The 24,218-nt window shown below is 35.6% G+C and overlaps 1 protein-coding gene across 1 annotated transcript in view; it reads left to right on the top strand.

Moving 5' to 3' along the window:
* The window catches only part of AGMO (alkylglycerol monooxygenase), a 385,663-nt gene extending 364,576 nt beyond the window's left edge, over positions 1 to 21,087 (top strand). Inside the window, exon 15 of the mRNA XM_032643037.1 lies at positions 20,362 to 21,087. Coding sequence (XP_032498928.1) covers positions 20,362 to 20,436 — 75 coding nt within the window. The 3' untranslated portion in view covers positions 20,437 to 21,087. The remainder of the gene's footprint in view (positions 1 to 20,361) is intronic.
* Positions 21,088 to 24,218: the final 3,131 nt, after the last annotated feature.

The raw sequence follows: 24,218 nt of genomic DNA, 5'->3' as shown, positions 1-24,218 counted from the left end.
GTAGTATTGTGGGCAAGATGAAGCATTTCTGATGTGTTCTTTTTATTACAAATTTAATTATTTGGGGGAACTATCCTGGGAATTTTCTACCATTGTGATATTGTCTTGGCCAATTCGATTACTTTTCAGATAATAGAACTGAGAATAGGCTTTAGAGATTTTTCTATTTCTATTCTGTCATTGAACAGAAAAAGAAACTAAAGAAACTGACATCCTGAGAAAGTAAAATGACTCAATCATTTTATGATAGAAAGCACAAGAAACCAGGTTTTAGGGCTCTCAGCCAGTGTTTTTCCCAGGGCACCAAATTTAGGATTTTGAAGGCTTCTTTATCCTTGTGATTGTGGTTTTTGAAAGTGATGGATGAGAGGATCCACTGGAATGAAGGAAGTGAATATTAGAATTTCTATTTATAGTCATTTTATCCCATCTTTCTTTTAAAAGAAATCTCTTTTTATATGTCTTAGAATATACAAATAATAATTTAAAGTGAAAAAATTGTAAAGGTAAATATAATGGGGAGAATAACTGCTATGATGTATTTTCAAACAGAGTTTAGAAAATACTGCTGTAGAAGTGGACCTAATATCAATAGTGACAATAACAAATCAGTAGCATCAACTAAACTACTGACATTTGTTGAGCACTTGCATGTATGAAACCCTGTAATACTAACATTATTTTAATTTAATTATTCCAACAACCCTTGTAATATCATCTACGTTTTTCAGGTGAAGGTACTGAGGCAGAGTGGCATTAAATAACTTGTTCAATGAATGGAATTTAACATAGTTCTGTGATTGACCTCCTTTTAGTAAAACATTTTTATTTTCTATTTAAACTCAATATTGTGAAGATAATTTGACCTGAAGATTTAGAAATATATATATATAAAACCAACCTTTAATAGATACGTTCATGAAAAACTGTATAGGTCTAAGTTCTATAAATGAATTCAGGGACTATATTGCTCACCAGTGAGTTCTGTCAGCAGTAGAATGCCTGGCATAAAACAAGAGTGATAAATATTCATGTCGTGGATAGAACCCAATGGGGACTGAGTCAATGTAATTTTTTATACATACATTCACCTTTGATCTAGGAGCCATGCTATTTTTTCTTATGGACACCACACCTAGCATTAAATAAATAATCTTTTTACATTTTTCTAAAAATATATATTTCAAGAAACACCACCACTAGGAATTATTTATTTACTGTAGAATTTTTGGGAAAAATATTTTCCACTATATTACCCAGGATCCCCTGCAGTAGCATCTGTGTAAAAAACAATTGTTTTAACAATTTTAGGTATGCAAAGGAAATTTAATTTAACATGAGAGATCAAAACAGAGGACCGTTAGAAATTATTACTTTTTCCATACTTTTGTCATAAATAAGGAGTTAAAAAGGACACTTTAGGGCACTAAAAGATATAGTTCAGAAGGCTGGCATGATGAAAACACATCAGGAACATCAAACTCTCCCATGTTCTTACACGATGAGAGACATAATGGAACTATCAATACTCCAAACAATGATCAATCTATAATTGTACTTACCCACTAAAATCCTACTCTACTTTGTAGGAGAATTATGTTTTCCCAGCAATAATTATATATTCACAGTTTTAAAAGCATCATTTTAACTCTGACCATCCATGACACAGAGCTGGCATTTATAAAATCTCACATGTTCCAAATTCTACTTATATTTTTTGTCTCCTTATCTGTCACTCTGTTTTCACTTTTAATTTATTGAATCTTTTTAGCACGAAAAGTAACACACTTTAGTAATCTATCTTATATCTTTACAAAGCTTTACAATTTTAAAAATTGAATCAATATTCACCATAATCTTGTGAAAATTAGAGACAGTATTATTCCAATTTTATAGAGGCAGGAACTGAAATTCTAAGTAATCTCTGAGGTAAAATAACTTGTGTTGAGTTGGGACAACCTAATCTTCTTATTCCTTTTCCAGAGTTCTTCTGGTTTGACTAAGGTCACTTAATCTCCCAAGTCAATTGTAATGTGTATGTGGTTTATCATTCTTAGCCTTCACTAATTTACCAGTGATATTCAGATTTCCTGTCAGTAGCTTAATTTTTGGATTAGCAATTGATCACTTTGTCCAAAACTATTTTTCTAGAACAATTTGAAAAACATTCCCTCTGCTGCTTTTATTCAGTAGCATTTGTTCTTTGAAAGAGTCTAATTTAAAATCCATATCAAAGAATATATAGTGGATCTTGGAGGAAAGAAAATTACAGCAAAAATAATAGATATATTGAAGAGAATTGGCCTGGCCAAAGCTCATTTTTGTGAATTATTGCGAAAAAAATAAATGAGAATCTTCAGGTAAAAAATTGAATTCAATTCTGTTCTTTGGGAGAGGGACATCACTTTGTTGTACAGAAAATTGAATAGTCACCTAGAAATATAGATTACTGAACCTCCAGCTCACTTCTTACAATGTTCAAATATATTTTTGATCTAATATGTAAAATATAGAAACCATTAAAAAATAATAAACCTGTATATGTACCTATAGGCATGAGTGAGTTACTTAAATCTTTCCGTTTTCAACTCTCATATCTGAAGAGTGGAGATATATATTTATATATTTATTTATTTATTTATTTAAAGCCAGGAAAATTCATCTTAATTAAAATGTAAATCAACATCTTCTCTAGGTTTCTAGACCTGATATTAATATAGAGAGGACCTTATGTAATATTTCATTAATATACTTTATAGGATATTTTACATATATTAAAAGTTTAAAATAGTGTTTTTGAATATATGTGAATGAAAAGGGAAATGTGCTGTAAAGCAAATGGATAATGCAACATCTGATTGTTTTTTGCCTGGGTTGTGGGAAAAATAAGAAATTAAGTGAATTAAGTACACATTTTGACCTTGCTGTTTCATAAAGAAACAGTGACCCCGTAATGTGGAAATTTCACATCTCTACAATTTTCTCTGTATAGATTGAGCTCTTTCCTAGAAGCTCATGTTATCATGTTTCCTTTAATAATCTTTGCTTTCATAATTAAAGCCATTATTATTTTTATCCTCATCATCAGTGTCATCATTATCACCATTTGGAGCAAAGGAGATGTAGGGCTTTTGAACAGGCTCACACCTTTTTTATAGCTTTAAAAGCTAGAAAATATGCTCTTTGAATGTTCCTAGTATTTATGTAATCAGTATCTACATTGCCAAGGCTTATTGAAAACAGCTGGGTGCCTGCTGCCTGCCTCACCCTTTGTTGGAATTGTTGCCAGAACAGGTAGTCAGAAATGGAAAGTAGGGGAAAATTCAGACATCTGGGGTGTCTCTCAGGAAAGCAGCTGTGGCTTCCTTAGGAAGCAGTCATTGTTTCCCATCAGCCAAGACTCTGTATACCCTTGGGTCCAGTTCTGGCATGGCTGGCCTAGGAGGATGCAGTTTATGACTTAGGACTTAACGCGAGAAACCATTTGGGCAGTCCCATCTCTGGCAGAACATTGAGAGAAATCCCCCAAGCTGCAAGCCATATGTGAGCTGTTGGCCTTCTATTTAGCCTACTCTGGGAGGTTCCCATTTACTGGGGCTCTAATCATTCCTTTGACACAAGCAAAAACAATACAAAAGGATCGTTTCAAAACATATCTTTCCAAGATATACTGGCCTGTTTTAAAAACCAGACATGACTATTATTTCTGTAAACATGGTATTTTTTCCCCAAAAATGAACTCATTTTTAAGAGACTTGTTTTGTTTCCTAGATAGAAGGCAAGGCAAGTACAAGGAATTTTTTTTAACAGCAGGGTAAAAGTCCTGGATTAGCAGTCTTGAATGGTATTCTGCATGTGTAAATATATTCTCTTCCAGATATAAATTTTTGTACATCAAGTATTAAAAGTTGTTATTCATGTGACAAGACCTGGGCTGTTGATTTACGTCAGAGAGATGCCAGGAGCATTGCTATGTAGGACACCCTGAGAATCAACATGCTATTGTGGTAGGATTATCTGGCAGGAACTGCCACTCATTTACCAGGAGAATGGCATTTTCATGGATTAGAACAGAACAATTTTCTTGATAATTTTTATTGAAACAAAGCTCTGGTTTTAGAATGTAGATGCTTTACATTTTAGTAGTCAGAAAAAGGGCATTAGAAAGGTGTGGTACTTTGAATTTTAGATTAAATATCATGTTTTTTATCATTACTGAGGGTTCTGTTAGGACACTTAAGGACCATGATTAATCCAGCAACATTTTATTAAAAAATCTTCAGTTTCAAAACATACTGGATATGAGGGAAACAATTTTATGCCAATGTTAGGCATACTCAGGAAAACTAAAAGGAAATTTTATTTCTAGTAGCCAGAACTTGTTGGCAGAAATATAAAAGCAAAAATTATAATAGCAATTAATTTTTAAATTCACTGAACTATCTTACACTTAAAAAGAAAGTGAAGTCATAGCACACAGGGCAAGGAGTCGGGTTACATTTAATGTTTTACCTATTGCTAACTTTAATACAGAGTCAAACTAGGTAATGTTCATTGGGTCCCTTGTGATTTTTCCTACTCTTGTTTTATTCTTAACTTTATAAAAACTAAAACAGACTATCCTTAAAAGTTTTCATTGCCCTGATTTTTTTTTTTTCCTTCTCACATTCATGAAAAGTAAAGAGGGCTTCCCTGGTGGCGCAGTGGTTGGGAGTCTGCCTGCCGATGCAGGGGACACGGGTTTGTGCCCCGGTCCGGGAGGATCCCACATGCCGTGGAGCTGCTAGGCCCGTGAGCCATGACCGCTGAGCCTGCGCATCCGGAGCCTGTGCTCCGAAGCGGGAGAGGCCACAACAGTGAGAGGCCCGCGTACCGCAAAAAAAAAAAAAAAAAAAAAAAAAAAAAAAAGGGAAGAATATGAGGCTCCATGATAAGTATAAGAGGAAGATTATGAGTGTAAAAAGACTCTTCCTGTAAAATATATATTTCCTAAGATATTTTTCCCAAAAGAATGGTCAACATTGACCCAAGCATTCATTCTCACAAGTGATATTTGGACCTTTATTAATTTGACCTTATTATAACTCTCTTTCCATGTCTTCATAATGTTTTCTCTCCTGTAGTTCAAGAAAAATTTCTAAAATCTTATCACTAAGAACTTGGACAATTAGAAAAATATAAAGTTAGGCTTCAGTTTTGACAAGGCCATATTCTGGTCATACTTTGGATATAAATCATGCCTTATCAACTTTGATTGTCTCTCTAATTTTTCTCTATGTGCTAAGTTGGGCATTTCTTTTTACCTATCCTTTTGACAAACTTCAACTAACAACAACAAAACTAACCTGGAAAAAACTGAGAAAAAGGAAGGCTGGATATTGAGAGTATATGTATTAAAATATTTAGAAAATTTCCAGGAAATCAGTATAAATCGAAGATGTATCATTGCATATAAGGAAAGGCAAGAATGTAGTAAGTAATTAAAGGCAATTTAAAAATCCATGTTACTGGATGGTCGTACCCATAGAATAAGGGTTGGTAATACTCGAAATATTTAAAGTAATATATCTATAAAGACACTTTATTCATAACTTTGAATTTAGAGAGGAAAAATCCACAGATGTTTTTGAGAAATGTAGCATCTATTTTCACTTTATGCTAATTATAGTTTATTCGGTTTCCACTAGATGGGTTTGTATGCACTGTAGCTAATTCATGTCAACTGTCTTCAAGTATATTCTCTGAATTATAGGTAGGTTTTAGAGACCTCTAAGTGATCTCTAATCTTCTTACTAATATTATGGCTTTCAAATGTCATTGTGATATCTCAAAGGTGATCTGAGTGAACAATGGGATATTCTATAGGACTACTGCTGAAAAGGATAAACACTTTCTTGAGCAATTTAAACTTGAAGAAATGAATAACTTATTGTACATAATAGGAGGCAATCATCTCTGGGGAACTGAAGAAATGGTTGCAATAAAGATTCTGCATTTGTTACCTAGATTAACTTAGTGCTTTAGTGCTTCTTTGTCACTGAAATTATATGGGTTCTTTGCCCTCACTGAGTAGTAAAATAATGAAATACCTGATTTTTCTGGTTTCGGAGTTCAGCTGAATTATTTTAAAACTCTGTTCTAATGTTTCTTTTGTGTTTATTTTCTTTTTAAAAAACATTATTGTGGTATGCTTAGTGTATTCTCTCGTTTAAACATTAATTTCAGAAGATGTTTAATGGTTGAGGAAAACACATTCTTTTCAAATAAGCCACTGTTAGTACATGGGCATTCATGTGGACTTTCTTTTCATGTTTTTCCTTAGTTAAGAACATATATTTTTTTTAACTAATGTAAAATTATACTGTTTGATTTAAAGTCTAAATAGAAATGAATATTACTGAATCTTTATAAGACCACATATTAAACATAGCTGTGATTATATCTGCTCTTGAATAGGGTATAGAAATAAGCACAGAGAACACAGGACTTCCAAGTAATAGTAGTTGTTTCTGGAAATATTTCTCTTAAGCCCTTTGTTCATTTGTCTGCATATTACTCAGTATTTTGGTCATATATAGAACATACTGGAAGTAAAATCAATAATTCTCAATTTGTTATGAGTTGGAATTTGTCAAATTGTGTTCTTGCAAAACTCTAGGGGAAAAAATTTATTGTTAACTAATATATTCTAATGTTTTCATTTCAGAAGGACCTTCAATACGTGTGGCTTCAATTTCTTCTCTAGTTCTGTTTGTGTTTATTTCTTCTCTTGCATTAATAGGAAATAGATATTTTGTAGCAATTCAGGTCTCATCTCTGCTTAAATTCTTATCTGTACAGCAGACAGTAGTTATGTTTAAAAAAACAAAATATAATGTTCAAAAGTATAGAGGACACCTACAAGATGGCAGAGGAGTAAGACATGGAGATCACCTTTCTCCCCACAAATACATCAGAAATACATCTACATGTGGAAAAACTCCTACAGAACACCTACTGAATGCTGGCAGGAGACCACAGACTTCCCAAAAAAGCCATGTGGCTGACAGGATCTTGGTGCTCTGGCCAGGTGTCAGGCCGGTGCCTCTGGGGTACGAGAGCTGAGTTCAGGATATTGGTTCACCAGAGACCTCCCAGCTCCGCGTAACATGAAACGGCAAAGCTCTCCCAGAGATCTCCATTTCAATGCTAAGACCCAGCTCCGCTCAACGACCAGCAAGCTCCAGTGCTGGACACCCTATGCCAAACAACTGGCAATACAGGAAAACAACTGCATCCATTAGCAGAGAGGCTGCCTAAAATCATACTAAGGTCACAGACACCCCAAAACACACTACAGAACATGGTCCTGCCCACCAGAAAGACAAGATCCAGCTTCATCCAGCAGAACACAGGCACTAGTCCCCTCCACCAGGATGCCTACACAATCCACTGTGTTTGGAGCCACTTTTCACTTAGTGGCTAAGTGACTAACCTTAGCCACTGGGGGCAGACACCAAAAACAAAGGGAACTACAAACATGCAGCCTGCGAAAAGGAGACTCCAAACACAGTAAGTTAAGCAGAATGAGAAGACAGAGAAACGCACAGCAGATGAAGGACCAAGGTAAAAACCCACTAGACCAAACAAATGAAGAGGAAATAGGCAGTCTACCTGAAAAAGAATTCAGAGTAAAGATAATAAAGATGATCCAAAATCTTGGAAATAAAATGGAGAAAATACAAGAAATGTTTAACAAGGACCTAGAAGAATTAAAGAGCAAACAAACAATGATGGACAACACAATAAATGAAATTAAAAATTCTCTAGAAGGAATCAATAGCAGAATAACTGAGGCAGAAGAAAGGAGAAGTGACCTGGAAGATAAAATAGTGGAAATAACTTCTGCAAAGAAGAATAAAGAAAAAAGAATGAAAAGAATTGAGGACAGTCTCAGAGACTTCTGGGACAACATTAAATGCAACATATTTGGATTATAGGGATCCCAGAAGAAGAGAAAAAGAAAGGAACTGAGAAAATATTTGAAGAGATTATAGTTGAAAACTTCCCTAATATGGGAAAGGAAAGAGTCAATCAAGTCCAGGAAGTACAGAGAGTCCCATACAGGATAAATTCAAGGAGAAACATGCCAAGGCACATCTTAATCAAACTATCAAAAATTAAATACAAAGACAAGACATTAAAAGCAGCAAGGGAAAAACAACAAATAACATACAAGGGAATCCCCATAAGGTTAACAGTTGACGGTTCAGCAGCAACTCTGCAAGCCAGAAGGGAGTGGCAGGACATACTTAAAGTGATGAAAGGGAAAAGCCTACAACCAAGATTACCCAGCAAGGATCTCATTCAGATTTGATGGAGAAATTAAAACCTTTATAGACAAGCAAAAGCTAAGACAATTCAGCATCACCAGACCAGCTTTACAACAAATGCTAAACGAACTTCTCTAGGCAGGAAACACAAGAGAAGGAAAAGACCTACAAAAACATACCCAAAACAAATAAGAAAATGGTAATAGGAACATACATATCGAGAATTACCTTAAATGTAAATGGATTAAACGCTCCAACCAAAAGACATAGACTGGCTGAATGGATACAAAAACAAGACCTATATACATGCTGTCTACAAGACACCCACTTCAGACTTAGGGACACATACAGACTGAAAGTGAGGGGATTGGAAAAGATATACTATGCAAATGGAAATCAAAAGAAAGCTGGAGTAGCAATTCTCATATCAGAAAATATAGATTTTAAAATAAAGACTGTTACAAGAGACAAAGAAGGACACTGCATAATGATCAAGGGATCAATCCAAGAAGAAGATACAACAATTGTAAATATTTATGCACCCAACATAAGAGCACCTCAATACATAAGGTAAATGCTAACAGCCATAAAAGGGGAAATCAGCAGTAACAAAATCATAGTAGGGGACTCTCCCCACTTTCACCAATGGACAGATCATCCAAAATGAAAATAAGTAAGGAAACACAAGCTTTAAATGATACATTAAACAAGATGGACTTAATTGATATTTATAGGACATTCCATCCAAAAACAACAGAATACACCTTCTTCTCAAGTACTCATGAAACATTCTCCAGGATAGACCATATCTTGGATCACAAATCTAACCTTGGTAAATTTAAGAAAATTGAAATCGTATCAAGTACCTTTTCTGACCACAACGCTATGAGAGTAGATATCAATTACAGGAAAAAATCTGTAAAAAATACAAACACATAGAAGCTAAACAATACACTACTAAATAACCAAGGGAACACTGAAGAAATCAAAGAGGAAATCAAAAAATACCTGGAAAAAAATGACAATGAACACACACGACCCAAAACCTATGGGATACAGCAAAAGCAGTTCTAAGAGGGAAACAATACAATCCTACCTCAAGAAACAAGAAACATCTCAAATAAACAACCTAACCTTACACCAGTTGGAGAAAGAAGAACAAAGAAAACCCCAAAGTTAGTAAAAGGAAAGAAATCATAAAGATCAGATCAGAAATAAAAAAGAAATGAAGGAAACGATAGCAAAGATCAATAAAACTAAAAGCTGGTTCTTTGAGAAGATAAACAAAACTGATAAACCATTAGCCAGACTCATCAAGAAAAAAAGGGAGAAGACTCAAATCAATAGAATTAGAAATGAAAATAGAAGTAACAACTGACATTGCAGAAAATCAAAGGATCATGAGAGATTACCAGAAGCAACTATATGCCAATAAAATGGACAACCTGGAAGAAATGGACAAATTCTTAGAAAAGCACAACCTTCCAAGACTGAACAAGCAAGAAGGAGAAAATATAAACAGACCAATCACAAGCACTGAAATTGAGACTGTGATTAAAAATCTTCCAACAAACAAAAAGCCCAGGACAAGATGGCTTCACAGGAGAATTCTATCAAACATTTAGAGAAGAGCTAACACCTATCCTTCTCAAACACTTCCAAAATATAGCAGAGGGAGGAACACTCCCAAACTCATTCTACGAGGCCACCATCACCCTGATACCAAAACGAGACAAAGATGTCACAAAGAAAGAAAACTACAGGCCAATATCACTGATGAACATAGATGCAAAAATGCTCAACAAAATACTAGCAAACAGAATCCAACAGCACATTAAGGGATCATACACCATGATCAAGTGGGATTTATCCCAGGAATGCAAGGATTCTTCAATATATGCAAATCAATCAATGTGATAAGCCATATTAAGAAATTGAAAGAGAAAAACCATATGATCATCTCAATACATGCTGACAAAGCTTTCGACAAAATTCAACACCCATTTATGATAAAAACCCTCCAGAAAGTAGGCATAGAGGGAACTTACCTCAACATAATTCAGGCCATATGTGACAAACCCACAGCCAACATCGTTCTCAATGGTGAAAAACTGAAACCATTTCCTCTAAGATCAGGAACAAGACAAGGTTGTCCACTGTCACCATGTTATTCAACATAGTTTTAGAAGTTTTAACCACAGCAATCAGAGAAGAAAAAGAAATAAAAGGAATCCAACAGAAAAGAAGTAAATCTGTCACTGTTTGCTGATGACATGATACTATATGTAGAGAACCCTAAAGATGCTACCAGAAAACTACTAGAGCTAATCAATGAATTTGGTAAAGTAGCAGGGTACAAAATTAATGCACAGAAATCTCTAACATTCCTATACACTAATGATGAAAAATGTGAAACAGAAATTAACAAAACACACCCATTTGCAGTTGCAAAAAAGAGTAAAATACGTAGGTATAAACCTACCTAAGGAGACAAAAGACCTGTGTGCAGAAAACTATAAGACACTGATTAAAGAAATTAAAGATGATAAAAACAGATGGAGCGATGTACTACATTCTTGGATTGGAAGAATCAACATTGTGAAAATGACTATACTACCCAAAGCAATCTACAGGTTCAATGCAATTCCTATCAAACTACCAATGGCATTTTTCACAGAACTAGCACAAAAAATTTCTCAATTTGAATGGAAACCCAACAGACGCCGAATAGCAAAAACAGTCTTGAGCAAGAAAAACAGAGCGGGAGGAATCAGGCTCCTGGACTTCAGACTATACTACAAAGCTACAGTAATAAAGACAGTATGGTACTGGCACAAAAACAGAAATATAGATCAATGGAACAGGATAGAAAGCCCAGAGATAAACCCACGCACCTATGGTCAACTAATCTATGACAAAGGAGGCAAGGATATAGACTGGAGACAAGATGGCTTCTTCAATAAGTGGTGCTGGGAAAACTGGACAGCTACATGTAAAAGAATGCAATCAGAACACTCCCTTACACCATACACAAAAATAAACTAAAAATGGATTTAAGACCTAAATGTAAGGTGAGACACTATAAAACTCTTAGAGGAAAACATAGGCAGAACACTCTATGACGTCAATCACAGCAAGATCCTTTTTGACCCACCTCCTAGAAAAATGGAAGTAAAACCAAAAGTAAACAAATGGGACCTAATGAAACTTAAAAGCTTTTGCACAGCCAAGGAAACCATAAACGGGATGAAAAGATAACCCTCAGAATGGGAGAAAATATTTGCAAATGAAGCAACTGACAAAGGATTAATCTCAAAAATTTACAAGCAGCTCATGCAGCTCACTATCAAAAAGCAAACAACCCAATCCAAAAATGGGCAGAAGACCTAAATAGACATTTCTCCAAAGAAGGTATACAGATTGCCAACAAACACATGAAAGGATGCTCAACATCATTAATCATTAGAGAAATGCAAGTCAAAACTACAATGAGGTATCACCTCAAACCAGTCAGAATGGCCATCATCAAAAAATCTACAAACGATAAATGCTGGAAAGCGTGTGGTGAAAAGGGAACCCTCTTGCACTGTTGCTGGGAATGTAAATTGATACAGCCACTATGGAGAATAGTATGGAGGTTCCTTAAAAAATTAACAATAGAACTACCATACGACCCAGCAATCCCACTACTGGGCATATACACTGAAAAAACCATAATTCAAAAAGAGTCATGCACCACAATATTCATTGCAGCTCTATTTACAATAGCCAGGACATAGAAGCAACCTAAGTGTCCATTGACAGAGGAATGGATAAAGAAGCTGTAGCACATATATAGAATGGAATATTACTCAGCCATAAAAAGAAATGAAATTGAGTTTTGTGTAGTGAGGTGGATGGACCTGAAGTCAGCGTGAAGTGAGTCAGAGGGAGAAAAGCAAATGCTGTATGCTAACACATATATATGGATCTAAAAGAAAAAATGGTTCTGAAGAACCTATGGGCCGGACAGGAATAGAGACACAAACATAGAGAATGTACTTGAGGACACGGGGAGGGGTAAGGGTAAGCTGGAACGAAGTGAGAGAGTGGCATGGACTTATATACACTACCAAATGTAAAATAGATAGCTGGTGGGAAGCAGCCGCAGAGCACAGGGAGATCAGCTCGGTGCTTTGTGACCACCTAGAGGGGTGGTATAGGGAGTGTGGGAGGGAGATACAAGAAGGAGGAGATATGGGGATGTGTATATATGTGTGGTTGATTCACTTTTTTATAAAGCAGAAGCTAGCACACCATTTTGAAGCAATTGTACTCCAATAGAGATGTTAAAAAATAAATAAAAAAGACATCTCCCCCTCAAAAAAAAAAAGTGGATTATATTACACTAAAGCTGTGAGTAGTCAAGGAAATCATTTTTTCACCCTTAATATTCAAATGACATAACAGGAGCTATATGTACCTTATAACTATAACTATTTTATACTGACACCATTAATCCACATGAAACATTTTGACATTATAAAACTCTTTATCATATAAAATATTACTGTCACTTGATTGAATAGATTTGAATTTTTGTCCTCCTTCTTCATCTTTTTTTTCACCAAAAATTTATTAGTCAAATACTTCTCTGATTTAAAAAAAAAAAATGTTGTGAGAAGAAAAGAAAATAAAATGTTTGAAACAGGGTCCAGTTAGGAAAACAGAAAGCACTCTAGGTATTTCAAACAGTGGGATGTTAATACAAGGAACTGGTTTCAAAGGCATTGGAAGGGGCAGAAGAGCAAATGGAAGGAGGTGGGACTGGAGGACCAAAAGGGACGAATCAGTGAGACCCAGAGATCACAAGATGCGGGTGCCCTGCCGCTCAGCTCATAAGCCGGTGCTGGCTGTGGTGAGACACTACTGCAGTTGGTTCCAGATCCATTGAAGAGGCACTACCTTGAGCAGAGCTGGAACTGCTGAGAGCAGTGCTGCCTGTGCCCAGGCTGCTGCCATCCAGATCACCTCCCTTCCATTGTCACTACAGCTTCATCAGTAACTGCCCCCAAGGGCCAGAGCCAGAAGCAGAAAGCTGCCCTCTTCCACCTGCCTTCTGCTCTCCACCACCATTCTACTACCTTCTGTTTTCTGGTTGCTCTTTCTTGTCCTTCGGGCTCCATTTCATCCTTGTCATCAGGACCACTGTGTCCCTGCCTGTCCTCTTCTCACTAAACACACTGCTTCCAGGGTGACCTCATCACAGCACCATTTCTTTTTTCTTTTTTTTTTTAATTTTTGTTGGGGTGTGATTGATTTACAATATTGTGTTAGTTTTAGGTGTACAGCAGGGTGAATCAGTTATACATATACCCACTCTTTTCTTTTCTTTTTTTTTTTTTTTTGGATTTTTTTCCGTATAGGCCATTATGGAGTATTGAGTAGAGTTCCCTGTGTTACGGCAGGTTCTTATTAGTTGTCTATTTTATATATGGCATTGTGTATATGTCAATCCCAGTCTCCCAATTTATCCCTCCCCCCGCTTTATACCCTGGTAACCATAAGTTTGTTTTCTACATCCTTGACTCTACTTCTGTTTTGTAAATAAGTTCATTTGTACCTTTTTTAGATTCCACATATAAGCAATATCATGTGATATTTGTCTTTCTGTGTCTGGCTTGCTTCACTCAGTATGACAGTCTCTAGGTCCTTCCATGTTGTTGTAAATGCACAGCGCCATTTCCAATAGCAAAATCATGATTCTGAAATGACTCAAGCATTCAACAGTACAGCATTGGATAAATATAGGTTATTCTTTAGATGGAATACTATGCACCATTTGGTGAAAACTGCACTGTACATCTGTTGACATTGAGAGACATTTATGGAATTGCTTAGTTAATAAACCATGTTATAATATTACATGTAAAAAATGTATATTTAACAAACAATTGGTTTTATTTTTCTCCAAATAATTTAGTAAAAACCTCTGTACATTTAACGTGTTTCCCTTAAAACAAATTGCTGCTGTTGTGGTTGTTACACTTATGTTAAATAGCCAGTTAACTGATATTTTATGAACCTTATCAATGTCAGAGAAAGAATTTTTAAATAAAAATATACTTTTCAGTTTATAGGTGGGGTATGCTTTATTAGTGATACAAAATAGGTACATTCATTCCAGGAGAATTTTAGGAAATCAACATGGAGGTCTAAATTTGTTCAAAATGTACACAATGGAGTACAAGCCTACCTTGGAGATACTGTGGATTTGGTTCCAGACCACCACAGGAAAGAAATATTACAAAAAAGTGAGTCACACAAATATTTTGGTTCCCCACTGCATATAAGTTATGTTTACACTATATCATAGTCTATTAAGTGTACAATAGCATTATGTCTAAAAAAATTTTACATACCTTAATTAAAAATACTTTATTGCTAAAAATGCTAACTATCATCTAAGCCTTCAGCAAGTTATGGTAGTACTATCAAAGATCACAGATCACTATAACAAATATAATAATAATAAAGTTTGAAATTTGTGAGAATTACCAAAATGTGACAGAGAGATAGGAAGTGAGCAAGTGTAGTTGGAGAAATGGCACCTATAAACTTGCTTCATGCAGGTTTGGTACAGACAATACTGTACTGACTTCAGACTATATAACAAAGCTACAGTCATCAAAACAGTATGGTACTAGGCAGAACAAGACATACAGATCAGTGGAACAGAATAGAAAGCCCAGAAATCAACCCATGCACTTATGGTCAATTAATCTACAACAAAGGAAGCAAGACTATGCAGTGGAGAAAAGACAGTTTCTTCAACAAGTGGTGCTGCGAAGATCAGACAGCTACATGTAAAAGAATGAAATTAGAACAGTCTGTAACACCATATACAAAAATAAAATCAAAATGGATTAAAGACATAAATGTAAGACCAGATACTATAAAACTCCTAGAGGAAAACATAGGCAGAACAGTCTGTGACATAAATCACAAAAATATTTTTTTGGATCCATTTCCTAGAGTAGTGGAAACAATCAAAAAAAATAAACAAATGGGACCTAATTAAACTTAAAAGTTTTTGCACAGCAAATTGAGTCCATAAACAAAACGAAAAGACAACCTATGGAGTGGGAGAAAATATTTGCAAACGATGTGACTGACAAGGGATTAATTTCCAAAATATACAAACAGCTCATATAGCTTAATATCAAAAAACAAACAACCCAATCAAAAAATGGGCAGAAGGCCTAAATAGACATTTCTCCAAAGAAGACATACAGATGGCCAACAGGCACATGAAAAGATGCTTAACATCGCTAATTATTAGAGAAATGCAATCAAAACTAGAATGAGGTATCACCTCACACCAGTGAGAATGGCCATCGTTAAAAAGTCTACAAATAAGAAATGCTGGAGAGGATGTGGAGAAAAGGGAACCCTCCTGCACTGTTGGTGGGAATGTAAATTCGTGTAGCCACTATAGAGAACAGTATGGAGATTCTTTAAAAAAACTGAAAATAGAGTTACCATATGATCCAGCAATCGCACTCTCAGGCAAATATCTGGAGTAAACTCTAATTTGAAAAGATACATGCACCCCAGTGTTCACAGAAGCACTATTTACAATAGCCAAGACATGGAAGCAACCTAAATGTCCACTGACAGGTTAATAAAGGAGATGTGATACATATATATACAATGCAATGTTACTCTGCCATGAAAAAGAGTGAAATAATACCATTTGCAGCAACATGGATGGACCTAAAGATTATCATATTAAGTGAAGTAAGCCAGACAAAGACAAATATCGTATGATATCACTTATATGTGGAATCTAAAAAGATGACACAGGGCTTCCCTGGTGGCGCAGTGGTTGAGAGTCCGCCTGCCGATGCAGGGGACGCGGGTTCGTGCCCCGGTCCGGGAAGATCCCACATGCCGCGGAGCGGCTGGGCCCGTGAGCCATGGCCGCTGGGCCTGCGCGTCTGGAGCCTGTGCTCCGCGGCGGGAGAGGCCACAGCATTGAGAGGCCCGCGTAACGCAAAAAAAAAAAAAAAAAAAAAAAAGATGACACAAATGAACTTATTTATGAAAGAGAAGTAGACTCACAGACATAGAAAACAAACTTACGGTTCCCAAAGGGGATAGCAGGGGAGGGGCGAGAGATAAATTAGGAGTTTGGGATTAACATATACACACTACTCTATGTAAAATAGATAACCAAGAAGGACCAACTGTATAGCACAGGGAACTATACTCAATATCTTGTAATAACCTATAATGGAAAAGAATCTGAAAAAGCATAGATATGTATGTATATATGTATGTATAACTGAATCACTTTGCTGTACACTTGAAACTAACACAACATTGTAAATTAACTATTTCAATTTTAAAACGTTAAAAAAAAGGATTAGATGCCTGATTTGCTCCATTTTTAATAAGGCCTCTAAAAACACAGACTTAATGGGGAGGAGCAGCAGAATGACACGTCAGTTCCCGCTGACATTTTATTATGGATTAATGGCTCAGATTAGCCACCTGCCAATTGGTGAACTTTTGGGAAAGGGGCGGAGAAAATGTGGACAGCATCTGTACAGGCCAAAGTTCAGGCGTCAGAGTGGAGGGCCCTGGGAAGTCAAGGAAATAGCCTGAAGACAAGGGCCACTAATGATGTGTTACACAGGGAGGGCTTGACACCAAGAGTGAACTTCCTCTGTTTCATATTTTGAATCCAGCTGTTAAAATCACGGAACTTGCCCAGACCTAGAATAAAATAAGTGTTCATTGAGTTTGTACGTATCTGGAAGCATCATATCTACAGATTAGGGAAGAATATTGCAAAGAAAAAGTGCTGTGGTTGCCATGTAGTCTTACACTGGCCTAAGTAGTAATTCCCCTGCCTTCATTGTACAAATAGTTGATTGAGAAATATGTTAATGAGCAATTATCTCAAATGACACTTTTAATCTGATCAGCTATGGAGAACTAAAATGAACAGCCTAATACAAAAATCAAGAGAAAGATTGGACAAGGGAAAATTTTAAATGAAATGACTATAATAATCAAGTGATCATATTGAGTTCATGTTAAGTAGTTTTCCAGCTTAAAATTATATATGAAATGTATGTTTAGATCTATTATAAGTATATACACACATTCAAAAATATAAAAGCAAATCTGTGTTTTCGTTTTTAACTATTTTCTAATAAAACTGGGTGTCTATTTCAGGGTCATGCATATTTTGAGAAGGACATATTCATTGCGTTTAATTTCTATGATCTTGTGCCAATCTGGATTTCATTATATAAAAAAATCCACTTTATGCTTAAAATATTGATTGTGAAAAGGTCTTAGAAACCTAGTAGTTAGTGGCAAAAAAGTACAGTGATTACTAAAAAAGAGAAAATGAATTCACTATTGATGTTCATATTCACTGAACTAACTTCCCAGGATGTGTAGTTTGATTTTCTGGAGGACATTAAGTAAATGAAAACATCATACAAGCTCTGATATTTAGTAGTTTTGTGACTGCTTGGTGAACCACATAAATTATGAGTTCCCATTGCCTCACCAGTAAACTGGATACCAATTCTCCAAGTTTGCTGTGAGAATAAAACATTATAATCTAGTAAAGGCATCTAAGACAATGCCCAGCCTAAGCAAGGGTTTCACTGTGCATTAATCTTACATGTGAATCTGACCCCTTCACTTCATTAGCTTTTCTCCTCCATTTGGAGGGATAATACATAGGGGCCTGAAAAAATAGAAAACCAAAAACAGAGAAACAAAATAAAACTACAAACTGTGCAACATTGCACTTTTTGGTAAGAAGGTAAAAGCATTTTAGGTAATACGATAAGATCTTTGTGTTTTAATTAGGGATGGGTCCTTAAGGAAATAGAACTGAATTTATAGTTTCAAAAGTGGAAAGATTTAGTTGGGAAGTGGTGAATTAACAACAAAGGCAAGTACTGAATTATAATCTTTCTCACACTCTTGTTAGATCAGAGGTTCTTAATATTTCAGAGATCCTAGATGAAAGTATGGATAGTCTAGTGGGTGAAGAGTAGGGAAGAGGAGAATTATGACATACAAAATTTTACACACAGTTGTAGAGGTTTCATTCTCCCTAGACTTCAACCAATGAAATAATCCATGTGACCCTAGACACTAGATTGAAAACCAATAAAAATTTCTGCTGCCAAATATTTTTCAGTTACCAGTGCCTTGCACGGCACAAAGTATCAATTAGTTGCTCAATTAATATTATGGATCCAAATTAAACTATTCACCCCGATATCATAAATTTATCATCTCTGTCCCACTTGAAAGCTGTCTTCTCAGCTATCCCTCTGCCAACATTAACCCATATGCATATACAAATGTAATTCACTGCACAATCTACTAACTTTCACAAATATCCCTTATCTTGATATTACTTTGCTTGGCGCCCTGTGAGAAATCCCATGAGGTCATTTTAGTTGAAGTACAGTCAAAAGAAACAAAATCAAAACCAACCTTTAAGTATATTGCATTTGATTTCTGAGGCAACTCCAGAATGTTAATATTATTCTTGACTCCTGCTTCAAAATGACTTTTGATTTTATTTTTGGTATTTCTTTTTTATATTGTGGATGTTATAGGCTGAAAGTAACACAAGGATTTGAATAAAACTATCAGATTAGCTAATGTAAAGGATAATGGTTCTCTAGAAAGAACAAGAAGGTTCCTATGAAACTGAACAACCTACCCATCTAATCTAAATATCCGGGTTTAAGAGGGTTTTGTTGTGGTTGTTATTTTCATATCCAGGCTTTAATAGCAAATTCATGGCAGTTGAGGGTATTTTCTGGGAATGAATGACTGGCCTCAGTTAATGGCCTTGGCTTCACTTTAGTCCATCACCCCAGAAAGTTCCCCACGCCTTCATCTTATTGCTTGACTACGTCTCTTTGTACATTTTAATGGATCTTTCAGTAATTGTGATCATTCTGGGGAGAGGCAAGTGGTCATATTTTAATCATTTGAAGAAGTTTGCACAGTAAAAAAAAGTATGGAGAAACGCTTTCACAGCTTTCCCCATATCCCCAGCTGTTTGGACATTTTTCATCATCACTCTAATAACACATAAAATGGAGATCATAAAAGAAATCCTATAGCTTAATTTTAGTGTATAGGTAAAGGGTAAGTGTTGATTTTGCAAAGCTCTGAGGTATAAGGACTATGACCAGTGCCTAGATTTTACCTCAAGAAGAGCAGAAGGTGTGTGTGTTTAGGTCATTATGGCATTTAGATGACACACAATGGAAATTTCTGCAACCGGTTAATTCTTCCTGAGGATGGCTGTATTATCATTCTTGCTAGGATCATAAAAAGTCAACACTTTTACTTGGTTAAATTTTGGTGATTTATTGGGAATGTGTGGTGTTACTCTAAAGCAAAGGGGTAAGCTCAATGAATTCTTACGACTGTTTATTATGATTTAGTATGTCTTCAATTTTAAAGAGAATTTTGCACTTACAGTTTTACACCTGGGAAGATCAAAAGACTAAGTAGTTAAGTCAGCAGTGTTCAGAATTTAATTCATGTTGGGTGAAGTTCATAATATGGTAGATCACATTGCCTCAGAGATAAATGATTCCTTAATACTGTTTTTATTTCTTCTTTTCCGAAGGCTTCTTAAGCTATATAAATAATGAGATTGTTTAGTACAATACAAACAACATGCAATGTATCCAAAAGCCGAAGACAGTTCTGTTTCATTCACTGCCTAATTTATATAGCCCCATCCCTAGAAATGACCCAGATTTGTGAGGATATTTTATTTTAAAAGCCACAGAAACAAAACTTTTTACTACTACTCTTCACATAACATGTTTTAAGCTGGGTTGGCTAAATTCTATCAGTGAACAACTGCTAGATTCAATTTGAATAATTTAATTGCTTAAAATATGTATATTCATTTTTCCCTAGAAAGGTATTTCTAACTCAGTTGAACAGAAGTATTGAATCAATTTTAATTGTTCTTCCTCTCTGTATTTTATTTCTTCAGGTTTTTTTTTCCATCTGCATTGCTTTCTGGGGAGTAAGAAGCATGAAACAACTTGTCTCAGACCCTGGGAAATGACCAAACGTTTGTACACAACTCTCTTGTTTTAATCATTTGTCCACAACCATAATATATTACTACTGCCTATGGAAGTATAATTATCTTATATAATGATTATATGAACTATTTCTCTAATGTGAGGTAAATACATTTATCTACTCTTGCTTCCTTTCCGCATTTATTATTCTCTATTAAAATTAAAGTCAGCTGCAGTTACTTTATTGCTAGGGTTGAAAGAAGATGATTTCAAATAGAATGATGTTACATCCACTGGTAACATCTAAGCCAATGAGTATGAGAATAAGGGATAACATCAAAACAGTAAAAGGAATTAAGGTTTTATTAGCATTGTTTAGACAACTTTTCATTTGCTGTCTGCTAAAATTGTGCTTGGATACATATTTGTTGTCATAAAAATGTATTACATGAGTTGTCTGCCTAAGGCTAGGTTTACCTTTGAAAGCCATATAACCTAAGGAGTAACATTACAGAAAATGACATCACTGAAATGAAAATCACCAGAATTCGTCAGAATTCATTTATTCCATAGATTAATTTGTGATACATATGTCTAGTATGTTTGGTCAGTTTGTTTTGGCAAATTGAGGAGTGTGCAGTATTTCTGTGCTATTTTAAATTGTCACAATCATGTTAAAAGACTCTCTAAATAAAATTGCTCAAGCATTGTGTGTATATTATTCATTGGGATTGTAAAAATCTGCCAAGTATTTCATTAGGAGGGAACTAACAGAGATAAGCAGGAAATGGTTCAAAGTGGGAAGGTCTGAAAGCAGTTGGAATATTTTTTCTTTCCTTCTTCCAGTATTTCTTAGATTTAAAGTTACAATTTAAGTAACCAAAGTTTTATATAAGCACTAAAACAGTTAATACTGCCCTTCACTGAGCTTTGCCTATATTCATTGCTGGTTTAAAGAGGCTGATCAGTTGGTTGACTTTTTTTTTTTTTTGCGGTACTCGGGCCTCCCACAGCCGTGGCCTCTCCCGTTGCAGAGCACAGGCTCCGGACGCGCAGGCTCAGCGGCCATGGCTCCCGGGCCAAGCCGCCTCGCGGCACGCGGAATCCTCCCGGACCGGGGCACGAGCCCGCGCCCCATGCATCGGCAGGTGGACCCCCAACCACTGTGCCACCAGGGAAGCCCGGTTGACTTATTTTTAAGATGTGTTTTCTAACCTTTGAACAGAGAAAAGTTGTGGAACTAGTAAGAAGAATTAAACTGCAGGTGTCTGTCTGGACTCGATGCAAAACTGAAGCACATTTATTTTGAAAACTGGAAAAGCAGAGGAAGATTAAATTTTGCATGATGGAAAAAATTAACAAATTATATTTCAAGCGTCAGAAGTAGGGAATTGGCTTTGCTTCATTCATCTTTTTTTACTTCTTAATTTAACACAGAGCTAGAGCAAATACTGGAACCCATAACAGATATTAGTCCTATTCTTCTCCCTTACCAACAGTTCTTGCTGGGCTTTGCATACTTAGAATCGTATTAAAGCAGGGAAACCTCTGTTGGCTTGAAATTGCTAATTTTATAGCATAAAAACTCTGAATACCCATATTCTACATCCTAAAACCCTTCAGTCTATAGGTTACAGCATTCAAGAACAGCAAAGAAAAGAGAGCTTCCACAAAGCTGTAAGTAGATTTTTAATGTGTTTTGACGGTTTATTGGTTTCGCCATGAGTCGTGTATAAACATGTATATATGCTTGAATATATATGAATTTATAGGAGTGGTCTAGGAATGTGCTTAATAATGGAAATAAGGAATTCAAAATTGATAAAAGATACTTTTATGCTGAAGTTCAGTTTTCTTTTAGTCAACTCAATCCATTTTCTTTTCTCTTGGTTACTCTCACTATGATTATAAATTATTTTATTTTATTTTTTTAGAAATGCAGACATTTTCAAGCTAGGAATTTTCAGGCCTTTGAAAGTAGAAGTGATTCCCAGATAGGTAGTATTCCCAAGGCCTGTGTGTGTTAATCAGGGCACTTTTTTCTTCACCTTCAACCTTGTTAGTTTTCCAGTCAAGTTTTCTCTTGTCGAGCACTAATACCTGACGACAGATCATATAACTATTATTAATGTTGTAAATTAATCTTGAGTCATGCCATGTAATTTATGCTTACTCTTGACTGGAAACACTTTACTTCTCTCTCTCTCTCATTCTCTCAAGAGAAAAGCACTAAAAATAGGGTTCATCAATTACTCAACACTTGTACTGGAGAGGTGTCAACTGACTTTGAAATGATTATGAATATTCTCAGGTTTGATAATCTACCATAAGGAAGGCTAGAGAGAGGGAAGACATATTTGTTTATTGAGTAATACTCGATTAGCATTTTCCTTTACTCTCTAAAATCCTGGGAATTAAGTGCTGTTGATACCATTTTACAGAAGAGAATTCTGAGGCTGAGAGAGTTTAAAAAACGTGCTCAGACCTATCATGCTTAATCGATTGTCAGAAGAAAATTTAAAACCTCTGAGTTCTGACATTGAAGGCCATGTTTCTCCTTTACATGATATCAGATACCCAAGGCAAAACTTTAGAATACAGGCTCAGGAGCTTAAGTTCAGAGAACTTCCTATTCAGTTTGATGCTCCAAGGTACAAAACAAAGTTCAGAGAAAAAGTAGTTTGGTTACAGGATGGATTAGTTGACTGGGTGCACGAGTGCAGAACGTATGATCTTTCTGAAAGTGATAAGGCCCCAGGTTATTTTATGGGATTGCCATATGTCTAAAAGAAGTCCATTCCTGTGCTTGACTTGATTTGATAAAATGGCCCATTACTCTAGCTCTGTTTGTTGTGTCATTTACTTCCCCTTCATCTTATTCTTTCTAATTATTTTGGTTAAGCTTAATCTAATCAGCTCATGGCCATGATATTCAGCAATATGTGGATCTGTCCTTGAGTATCTGAAGTTCAATGGATCACCAAAGTACATGAACCTTTGTTACAGTTAACATTACCTGCTTGCATTAATGTTTATCAGAGGTTCTCACGTTTCCCTTTACTGGTCATATATGATTCAATTATTCAGTGTACGTTCTGCAGTAGAACCATAGAGCGGAATTCTTTAAGGTATGGTGTACATTATGATGAACATACTGTGATTTATTAGGGAGAGCAACGCTAGTTAGAAAGTGAGTTCCCTTTTTTATGCCCTCTCCTCTATATTTTTACATTTGTAGCTTCCAGAATCCCAAGGAAAGATAGAGAACACGGAGGTAGTTTGGCTTTCAGAATCTTAAAACATTTTTCATGTCACTATTTTCAGCAGCACTAGGGAATGTGTCAGGCCCCATCTTAAGCCTACCTCAAGGAAAGTAGATTTAACAATGTTCTATCTGTTACTGGGGTATTTTTTCAGAACTTGCTCCAGTCTGCTGCCTTTTCTTCTCAATAGCATAACAGATAACTTCTCCCTCACCAAAAACTCAATTGGAAAAAGTCATTAGCAAAAAAAGCAAATAAGCAAGCACTGATGGTTTTCTCTTGTGGGTTGTGTCTGCTTTTTGGAGTTCTTCAAGTGTCATACCTCTTTAGTCAGATTTTCAACCATTCCAGTATCTATCAATCATAAGTTCATTCCCTAGGTGTGTTCTCCTTTAGTTTTAACATCAATAAATCCAAAATCCTAACTTGCATAGATTTACATAGCAGAAAACAGGAAGAAGTAGCCTTTGTCTTTATGTACCAGGATTATCCGTGGATCTTTTTAAAAATGAAAACTTGCTGGTAGGAACATTGGAATTCTGATTTAGTAAGATTCAAGT

The sequence above is a fragment of the Phocoena sinus genome, chromosome 9 (genome assembly GCF_008692025.1).
Source record: "Phocoena sinus isolate mPhoSin1 chromosome 9, mPhoSin1.pri, whole genome shotgun sequence".
In the NCBI taxonomy this organism is placed as follows: Eukaryota; Metazoa; Chordata; class Mammalia; order Artiodactyla; family Phocoenidae; genus Phocoena; species Phocoena sinus.
Note: the sequence above shows the minus strand (reverse complement) of the source record. Positions and strands in the feature narration are given on the sequence as shown.